General features: G+C 35.7%; 1 protein-coding gene across 1 annotated transcript in view; it reads left to right on the forward strand.

The window, feature by feature from the left end:
* Positions 1 to 4,741, forward strand: part of LOC149814896 (mitochondrial dicarboxylate/tricarboxylate transporter DTC-like) — a 33,110-nt gene extending 28,369 nt beyond the window's left edge. The window contains exons 5-6 of the mRNA XM_089990032.1: positions 3,888 to 4,102; positions 4,209 to 4,741. Of these exons, the coding sequence (XP_089846158.1) occupies positions 3,888 to 4,102; positions 4,209 to 4,265 (272 nt within the window). The 3' untranslated portion in view covers positions 4,266 to 4,741. The remainder of the gene's footprint in view (positions 1 to 3,887; positions 4,103 to 4,208) is intronic.
* Positions 4,742 to 11,266: the final 6,525 nt, after the last annotated feature.

Raw genomic sequence — 11,266 nt, forward strand, 5'->3', positions numbered from 1 at the left:
AAAACATTTTTAGAAAAGTTTGAAAGAGTGCAATAACTAGGGGTCATGTGAAAGGATGCCCCGGAATCTAAAAGCCAAGATGTCTTACCGGGGGAAGAGGATGACATAGCGGCTCCGGAAGTACCTCCCTTGAGAAGAGGTTGTAGGGCTTCCACGATTTGTTGAAGAGAAAGAGACTCACTTGATAAAGAGGGTCGTTCTTCAACTTGAGATGCCATAGCCGTTGCAATCAATTTCTTCCATTTAGGACACAAGGGTTTGATATGTCCGGGTTCTTTACAATGATAGCAAGTTACTTTGCTATAATCTTTTTTGCCATACCGATCATTTCCTCCTTGACCTTGATTCTTGAAATGAGGAGGTCTATAGGTTCTCATGTTATTTCCCGGTCTTGACACGGCATTAGCCATTTCACCATCTTCTTGAGTAGAGGAAGTAACAAGAATGCTAGGATTATTTTTGCCAATCCCCATACGGGTTTCTTCACCACTTAGCTTGGTGATAACATCTTCGAGTGAGGGGGATGTGAAGGCGGAGAGAAGAGAGGACCGGACTTGTTCAAATTCGGGTCTAAGTCCATTTAAAAAATTGAAGAACCGGTCTTCTTCAAGTTGTTTGTGCCTTAATTCGATTGCCTCACCACTCCATTTAGGTTCAAGAATAGCGAGCTCGTCCCAAATAGAGGATAATTCGGCAAAATACTCCCGAATGGTCATGTCATTTTGTTGGAGAGTCAAAGTCCTCTTTTGGAGAAAGTACTTGTGGGATAGATCTCTTGAGGTGTACATTTTCTCAAGATATACCCAAGCTTCGGAAGCCCTTTTAAATTTGATGATGTTGGCATTTATCTTGGTCTCAACAGATGAGAAAATCCAAGATAAGATCTTGAAGTTCTTCATTTCCCAATCATCATGTTTCTTAGAATACTCTTCAAGGGCCTTTTGTCTTTCATCCCCTTCAAGGATCTTAATATCCCCTCCTTCAACAATGGTAATCTTGGGTTCCGGTTCCGGTATGGATCCATGAACGTAACCCCAAAGCTCCTTTCCTTTAATATGGGCTTCCATATTACCGGCCCAAACGTGATAGTTTGAGCCATTAAGCTTAAACCCAAGAGAGAAATGGGAGTCTTTTTCGCCCATTAGAGAGGAAAGAATGCAAGAGATAGTATGTACCTTAATTACTTTTTGCGTCTTTCTTGACAAAAGAGGCTCCTAAAATATTGCTCGAAGAAGATGATCCTCTTTGATTTCAAAAAACTTGAAGGCACGCTTCCCGAGGAATGCAAAAGAAGGCGAATCACAATTCTTCTTCTTCAACGAGGCTCTGATACCATGTAAAAGTATCTTCAACAAGATACTTTAGCCGATAACGCAACAACCTTAAGAATAAATGTGTGAACATACACACCCAAGAACACTTGTGCACAACGAACACAACACACCGAATCACAAATGTGCACTTGCACCCATAAGTTTCATAAACACTAAAGAGGTTGGGCTATAATCCCAAATCTCTTCTTACAAATACAATGGAGAGAGCCCATATTTATAGGGCTAAAGGAGACCTTGGAAGGGGCTCCACATAGTCGTTGGAGCCCCTCCAACGGTCACAAATGTGACCGTTGGAGGGGTCCAACGACTAGTGTGTTGGGCCCCTCCCAAGGTAGGTACAACTCATTTATTGAAAGAAAAAAGAAAAATAAAAATGGGAAAAGAAATTACAAGACATATTCGAAAAAGAATATGTGTAAAAAAGACTAAACTACCCATAAGACTAAAGATAGAATTATATATATATTTTACATATATAATAGGTAGATACATATACATATATTATATATATATGTATATGTATTACCTTATATATGTAAAATATATATACGAAGTTACAAGTTTGGATTACATATTTTAACAGTTACATGTTGATGACTTGATCTTTCAATAGTAGGTTTGTGTTGTTGCACAGTTCCAGGTTTTATGCAACCCTTGATCATTAAACCAAAATGTTTGGGGAATCCCTCATGTCCTGCTGGCACTAGTTAGTGGGAGAGACCATTCAAACAATATGGAAAGGTTGTATTTTTGTAGATTTTGATTATTTAAATAAGAATGGAGGCTATTTTGATGTCCCTCTTAGTCATGTACTGCCAGTAGATTCTTTGAAAATATATAGCTAGTGAATTATTTTTTATCTTACAAGGCTTAGCTAAATATTGTTGATATTTTCCACTGGATGAGTTAAAATATATGAGCGCCATTATTGATGGCTAACAGTAGCTGTCATGGGATAAATATGATTTTTTTGTTTTTTCTCTTGGGGTTGTTGTCTGGTGGATGATGATAAACATGATTCAATGAAAAGGGGATGGTAGAGCCAGTAAATTGTCATATGTTCTTCAATATGCTGATAATGTTCTAGTGATCCTGGATGCTGGAACATTTGTTTTAGATTGTTGGGAACTAACATGTTTCATCACGCTTCTTCTTCAAGCTATATGTGTTTGTTTATTTATGGGAAAATGTTAACTACCCTTGTAGGTTCCAACCCCCCCAGTGAAAACTCTAATTTTATTTTTTAAAAAGATATTACAATCCAGATGTGATCTACGTGTTTGGGTTTAGTAGAAACCGGCTCTTGGATCATGTTTCTGTGACGTGTATGTCTTATTTTTCCAAGGGTTGAAAAATCAACAGCCTATAATATGCTGAATTTTTACTCAAAATTTTGTATTTTTACATTGAAAAAATGTGATTGAAGGGTCAATTTTTACTATTTTGACCATGTTGAACACATCCATGGGGGTTAGATTTGGTCAATGCATCCTGCCACTATGAGTTTCAACTAGGGATTTAAAACCCACAAGTTATAGCCAATATCTTCCATATATATGTATATATTTGTATGTATAGATAGATAGATAGACAGACAGATGGATATACAGATAGATAGATCAATATATAGATAAATAGGTAGATTGATAGATAGGTACATAGATAGACAGATAGAGATAGACAGATAGTGCAAAAACTTCTTTCTTGCTCTGCCTGACCCATTAGAAGCATTCAACATGGATTGTTTGCTAGGTATCAAACCTTGGATCATTTTTTTTGAATTAAAATAATGATTTTTGAATCACAATATTTTGCCACATTTTGGGCAGTTTATTTGGTAGCCTTTGAACATCCTTCTTACATATCACAATCACATGATCCAAACTTGCTTTTGCTAAAAAAATCATGATGATCATATATTGAAGGAACTCACGAGTAGAAATCACTCTTTTCTTAAAAAAATTCCAATTTTTTGTAGATCAAATGTTACTGATGTGATCTACATGGTTTGTTTAGTAGGAAACTTGTTTTGAATCATGTGATTATGACAAGTAATTATGTTTTTAAAAGGGTCAAAAAATCAACGACCCACAATGTGCCAGAATTTCATAACTCAAAAGATCACATTTTTACATCAGAAAAGCACAATCCAAGGCTTGATCCTTAGCAAACAAACCATCCTGAACATCTATGTGATTAGATTGAGTTGATACAACATGCACCTATGATTTCTAGCTCATTAGTTCCTTACCGTAGTGTATCATAAGATACGGAGGGGGGTATATCGTAAGATACACACCCGTATCAAGATACGGGTGTATCATATCGGAACACCCCATAGTGTAATGATATGTATCGTATGATATGGTACGATACTTACAACATTGCGCTTATGTGTTCGGTAGCCACCAGTGTAGCCGATGTTATATATATATGCACTTTTTCTTCACTTTTTAAGACTGCATCAAAATTTATTTTTATCCCATGAAAAACAGTGTCTTTAGCTGATAATTCCTGATTATGAAAGTCAAACTTTTCTTTTTTGTGTTGCAGGGGCAAGTGCTGTTTCTGGTTTTTTCGCATCTGCTTGCAGTCTGCCTTTTGACTATGTAAAAACTCAAATACAGAAAATGCAGCCAGATGCTACTGGGCGGTACCCATATACTGGTTCTTTTGATTGTGCAATGAAGACACTGAAGTCTGGGGGTCCTTTCAAGTTTTATACTGGGTTCCCTGTTTACTGTGTTCGAATTGCACCACATGTCATGGTATGCTGCTGGAAACAGTTGTTTCTCTCTTTCTCTCTGTGCTTGACTAATATTTACAAGGATATTAATGAGCATGACTCATTTGTTATTTGGTTTGACATTGCAGATGACATGGATATTTTTGAACCAAATCCAGAAACTTGAGAAGTCTGCTGGGTTGTGAGGATATCTTTATCTTTTCGCTCTCTTACCAATTCTTGTTCCTCCAATTGAGTGATTCTTCAGTTTTAAGGAAATGTTTTTTTCACCGTTGCCATTAGCTGTGCCCAGGTTTTCTCTTCTCTGTGGCACTGAACTTCGTCGGAGTGTACGACTAACCAGATGTCTGTAATAAAACTCGAGTAAACATTTCTGGTTAATACACTTAGGTTGTTTGGAATAAGACTGAGAAGAGACCTTGAACAAGTTTCCAAGCATGAAGAGCGGCAGTGTAATGGTAGGTTGGTTTCTAACTTTCTGTCCTAATCGTTTTCTGTGGCTACCGTGATTGCAAACTTTTTTTTTGGTGTAATAAGCTTCTCATTATTGTTTTCTAGGTTGAGAGCTGTATTGTTTGAAATGCCATCTTTGTTGTGGAAATTTCTTTATTATTGTTATGTTTTTTATGTAGTTAAGAATGAGGCTGGCAATTCCTGTAAAGATTACTTGATCTTTGCATGCTTTGTTTTCTTACACTTTTTAATAATGGTAGTGTATGAAAATATGTGAAACAAAAAAGAAATAAGGGAAATTTTGAAAAAAGTGCCTAGAGTATTAGCAGAAATCAAAACCAACATTTTGGAAATTGTTACACACTTTTTCATGGTTAATTAAAAAACCTAGATTTACTTCCATCATAGTTAATGTTTAATGTGTGTTGCAATTACCATGTTACCCTCAAAAATTTGTTTTCAGAAAAACACGTAAGTTCAAGACTTCAAGGTTAAAATCGTAACTTAAGTCTCAAATTTCAGCTTGAGGACAACCTGTGACAATGGTAAAAACATAGGTCTGATTAACAACCATAGGTGTTAGGTGTATTTTTAACGATTTCAAAAACTTAGGTGTGTTTTCCATTATTGCTTACAGTTTAGTTTTGTTTTTGAAAATTTGCAAGAAATAATGTCAGAAACTTGATCAATGGCCCTTTAACTGGGTCATGGGGCAAGTGTCATTCTTGTCAAGTTGCACTGCTAAGACTATTATTCTGTTGTAGTGTCAGAAATAATCGAGTAGAAATGATGGCCTTAACAGTACAGTGAAACTTATTACTTCAAAAACTAACCATGCTTCTTCAAAATGCTGAACTTTCCTTGTGTAAATTCTGTGGTGCAACGCCCAAAACAAGCTTCATGCCCACGGGGAAGCTTGTTTTGGTAGCGGAAAATTTCTGGCTTTTCCGAAATGAGGTTAAGCTTTGGTAAACCAGCTTTTGAAATACAGAAAACTTAAAATTCTTTTTAGTGGAATATTTGCTTCTCCTTTTCTCAAATCAATTCCCTTTCACTTCTTTTATTGTTACTCTCTCGCTTCGTCACTTTCCACTTACTTTCCTTTACTTTTTATGGTTTTTATATTAAAAATATTTTTAAAAAAAGCTTTCATGTTTTATATCATTTTATACTTGTGTTCATGTAATTTCTTTGTTTCTGCCTTCACTTCATATTGCTGTGTTTCTTTTCCATATTTTATTTGCTTGCATAATCACTTCACAACCATATCTTGCTTCCCTGTTCATACTATTTTTTAACACTGGCTTCTCTGCTTCTGCTTCACAAATATCTTCACATATCCATTTTGGTTTTTGGTAACTATGATCCTTCATTTTTTTACTCTGCATCCTTGGTGGTTAGCCCTTGTCACTTCAGCTCTGTGCCTGTTTTTTGGTAGGTTTAAGATGACAAGATTATGTTGTAAATATGTAAGCTGGGATGTTTATACCATTTATTCTGTTGGTTAGATCTTATTGATTGAAAGTAGGAAATTGCTTCAGCCCATGTCCACGAGTTCAAATCTCTAGTCTGATGTGAGGAGTGTCTTGGTCAGGCTTACGCGCAGTAGAGAATAGCAGGGGTTTCAAAATAGCTAATCTGTTTAGGTCATTCGCCTTTCATTCAATTATATGTGAACGTACGGAAAATCCATTAATTCAAGTGTATTATGTGAACGTATATGAAATACATTAATCGAACTGTAATGGATAGAACACTTTAAAAAACCATAGGAGGATTCCAAGTGAATGTCTGCTTTTCTTTTCCTTCAAATCAGAGCTGTGGATTCCAGTTTTGAAGTTTTCTCAAGTTCAGTTATTTTCAAGCTGACATGGAGCGGGCATCACTTGCTTGACTGACCTTTCAATGCCACCATTTCCAATGTGCATGCAAGAGTCTCCTCTGACTGAAAATGGTAAAATGGTCAAGCAAGGGAGGTTTTCAAAGTGGAAATTACCTTTAAGTTAATTTTATTTTTTTAACTAAAAATATGTAAATGTTGTTTGTTATTTTTTGAAAATTATGTTTGCCTTTTTCTTTTCTTTCCGAACAATGCTACTCTCAAGGACTCCTCTATATGGTTGGATTCAGATCTAATCCAATTCATTTATAGCTTGTAGATGTAAGTTTTTTGTCCATTAGTTTAGGAATCTTGAGGCTAACAAATTAGATTGTTGATTGAAATAATAAGCAAATTTTTTTGTTTCATTTTTTAATGGCACATAGTTTGCATTTTTAGTTTACTTTTATTAAAAGCCAATGTATCAATTATTGGGTACAACTTTGTAGATTTAAAATTAGACCTAGATTTTTGTGCATTCAATGCAACTATAATCGATATTACATGTAAATTTTTCTCCAACCAAGATAAGGAATCTGATGTACTTGTAAACCAGAATCCTTGGGGAACTACTAGTGCTTTCCATACAATCGAGGGAATCCATATTTCCTTCCTACTGCACTTCCTGTGTTTTTGAATATATAACCCAAAGAAACTGCACCTAGCATAAAGACTTGGTCTCGCGGGCTCAACCTGCCATATCTACGGTCGTCGTGCCAACAGTGTAAAACTCTGAAGCTAAGACCTCTGCACTTGGGCCTATGCTATGCATTGGCTTGCGCAGAGGGGTGATGCCCATGAGAATCTAACCTTGACTGCCCTTTTAACAGCCAAGTCCCCACCCCACTACGCCAACCCCCCTTGGGGCTAATGCACTTCCCTTGAATTCCAGTATTTATGTTTTTCCAACTCCCTTCAAATACCACCAAATGCCTCCTCCCAAATGCAGCTTAAATGTGTTGGGGGGGAAATTGATGGTTGTCAATGGTTCCTGTCTACTCGGTACCCACCTCTACTAGAATCTGTTTACTGTGAGTATGGGCATAAAAAGTTTGACTCGAATAATATTCAGATCAACCAGAACCTGACCTGAACAGTATTCTGGACAGGCTTGGGTTATGATTTTTGTCGGGTACCCGACCTGATCCAACTTTTTTGCCAGGTAGCTGACCCGAGTGTTTTACATGTAATTTTACTAATAGTAAACGTCTGAAATTATACAGATCCGTGTTTGAGATTTCATTTGTGTGACCAGACAAAATCCAAACTTGACAAATTATTATTTAGGTGGGTTAGAATTTACCTGGATGGATCGGGTACCTGACCTGTTGACAACCCTAGTATATGGTACATGGGTCGGTTGGTACCCAAACCTGATTTCCTGGGTATGGGCATAAAAGTGCCGACTCGTGGAATATGCAGACTGAGTTTGGCTGGTGATTTTTGCCGGATGCCTAACCCGACCAAGTTTTTTTACCACGTACCAAACCCAACCCAAGTTTTTACATGCAATATTCACAATAGTAAACTTTTTAAATCATATGGATGTAGGTGCGAGATTACATTTTTGTGTCAACGGCCAAACCGGAACCTAACAAATTATTATTTGGGCGGGTTTGAATATACCTTGATGGGTCAGGTACCTAACCCGCTTACCGCCCTAGCATATGGTACAAGGGTCAATCAGTAACCTGTTTAGTCAAATTCTGTAAAAGGTTTTGAATTCAATTGAGAAATTACATATGGTTTTATCCAATCGGATCCAGATTCAATTCAGTTTTTTAAACATGATCTGATCAGATCCTAATCATATTTCAAAATTTTGACAAACAAAGAGGTTTGAACTTGAGTCAATAAGGTAAAAAAAAATGCCTTTCAATCAACCCATACTTGAAACATAATGGCAGTTTGATAGTAGTACTAATGTTAAGGTGGGCACTATCCAGCCTGACTCAAAACCTTGTATTGGAGATTTTCTGGCCAGGGTGGGGGTCAGCGTGGGCACGTGCCCACCCTGGCCATTACCTAGCTCTGCCCCTGCCCTGTTTAATAGCAAGGGCAAAACCTGCTTTTTGGCAAACCGGGTTTTGCCTAAAAACAAAGTTTTTGGCAAACCTGGTTTGTCAAACCAGCCTTTCCAGGCTGTTTAAGTGACCAACGTTTACTAAGAAATGCCTGTTGGCTCACATTTGTGAGTAGTGGCCATGGTGCTTTCTCCGTGGGGCCGAGGTGAGTTGGGCCCACTCATCTCAACTCCATGGATGAGATAACCATTGTGTTATCTCTGTCCAAACTACCTTTTTAGTTTTCAAAATCTAATCTAGTTTTAGAGATAAGCTCCACTAGAGATGGGTCTTTGCACTGAGTCAGTTTTTCTGGGCACCAGGCAACACCAGGAGGTGAAACTATTAATGACCCAAGATTCCACCACAGTAGAATAAGGTTTTCTGATCAAAGAACCTATATCTCTCTTAGAAGCAAGCTTTCTACTACTATTCTTTTTCTTTTTCTTTCTCTTTTCTATTCAATCTACTACTAGTGAGTAGCACTCTAGGACTTTGGTGGTATCAGAGTTAGGTTCTTCACGATCTAACTACAATTTTCACTCAATCGGTGTTTTCCGCGGTAAGTTTGGACGATCTTTTCTTCGTCTTTGCTGCTGTGTATTTAGCTGATTATTTGGATAACACAAATCAGGTAAGCATACACCCTTGAGGCATTTTGATGAATACATTGTGCAGAACCTATTTTTTGCACATCGTGTTCCAGCCTCTTGCCCTTGGGGAACCAACTCAAGCCTTTGGTTTGCAGATCTTGTTCAGCACTTTTTTTGTTTCTTTTCTCTCTACAAAGACTCTTAAGGTCCCTTATTTCTGGGGAGAAGATAAATGATCTCTAAGTATTTTATTAATCAAACATATTGGGTGTATCTTAGTTAAAGTATCTGTAAATTCATATTCTGTTTCCTGTTGATAGCATCATCTTTGTTACTTGCCTCTCTGCATCTGACTTGCTTGAAGTTTTGCTTGTATACTTGGCTATCTGCATCCATTCTTGTGTTTTTCTTCTTCCTACTGTTGGTTAAATACGGCCGGCGGGAGTCATCTTCATCCTTTGTTCTGTTTCACACAACATAAAGAAGAAGAGGAAGATGAAGATGAAGATGAAGATGAGAGTGGCTTCTCGTTCTTCACTTGTTTATTTTTTTGTATTGTAAAGGTGACAATACCCATCACTATTATTCATTGATAATTGTATTAATATTTGTTAAGAAATCACCTTGATTCTTGTTATTTATCTTCAATCATTCTGATATAATATATTTTTGTTTAGTGGATCATGTTTAAAAGTAATTACTACTTAACACTTAGAATTACTGAAAATTAGTTCTATTCAAGGTATACCATTTTTAAACATTGTTGTTTAGTGCATGGTCAGTATGTATTTTCTTTCTTTTGAAATTATAACCGAGTGGTTCACACTCTTGGTGTTGTCTTTTAGCTTTATTACCTTAATCCTTCACTTATTTTAGGTTTAGTAAGCACTGTAAAATAGTAAAAAAAAATTATTTTTATTTTGGTAAAGGCAATTCCGACAATTTACTTTAAAAGGTGGATGCTGAGTTGCGGTTATTACCCTGCTATTATTTTAGAGCAATTATTATTTTCTTTTATCCTATTCTTTTTGGAGAAGGATACTGAGGGAATATTAAAACAGTGTTAATTTTATATTTGTATCTCTATATTTATATTTATTTAAGACAAAAGTAAGGGCAGAACAATATTTGTTCTCATTTAATTTAAATTACTCTTTTAGCCTTCCTTTTTAACTTGAATGGAGAAAGCTCTTTATTGTCTGCAAGTATTACAAACTTGCCATTTTGTTTATTTACATGTTTTGACACTTAAAATTTTTGACATTTACTCTCCAAGGAAACATACTCACCTTTTCTTTTACGAATATTGACTATTGTTGCTTTTGTTGAATAGTACTTTTATATTGCCTCTAGTGACTGTTTTTCCTTAGTGATAAGTGATATTGCAATCATTTTCTGTTGTTATCTATAGTTTTATGTGCAGAAATTTTCACTTAAAAAAATATTATACGGTTGTTGATTTTTTTTATAGTTGCAAAAATTGATTTAGTTTTACTAAAGATGGATTGTCTATTAATGACGGTGTAGAACCTATTTTCTATTTCTTTGATATGTACATGCTTGTTGCGACCAAATGATATGATTATTAACTTTTTATTTCCATCCATGTGGATATTGGATCCTTAATACTTATATATGCTAAAATTTAATAATATTTAGAAGCATGACGAGAAAAATTTGTGCTAGTGAGCTAGTTAAAATAGAAAAACTCAATAGAACAAATTTTCATACATGGAGAATGAGGATCTCACTTGTATTATCCTTGAAAAGAATTGAATATGTTTTAGAAAATGAAATGCAAAATCCAGGCAAGGCATTTGAGGATGATAAAAAAAATAAAAAATATAAAAAAGATGATAAACTTGCTAAAACTATCATGCCTACTTATATAAAGGATAATCTTCTAAGTGTTTTTGAAGATTACCCTACTGTTGTTAAAATGTTTGAAGCTATTTCTTTGAAATATATTATGACCTATGACATACACATATAGTTACTTCTTGAAAACTATAATTCATGCAAAATGATTGAAGACGATAATGTGGTAGATCATGTGAATAATATGATGGTTATGGTCAAAGATCTTACTGCTATGAAAAAAGTAATCTTAGACTCCATGCAAATCTTCATAATTCTTAATAGCTTACCTACTTCCTAAAAAATGGTTGCCATGAGATTGAGCTCATCTCAGGTCAAAC

This window comes from Nuphar pumila, chromosome 15 (assembly GCF_984573655.1).
Source record: "Nuphar pumila chromosome 15, dmNupPumi1.hap1.1, whole genome shotgun sequence".
NCBI lineage: Eukaryota > Viridiplantae > Streptophyta > Magnoliopsida > Nymphaeales > Nymphaeaceae > Nuphar > Nuphar pumila.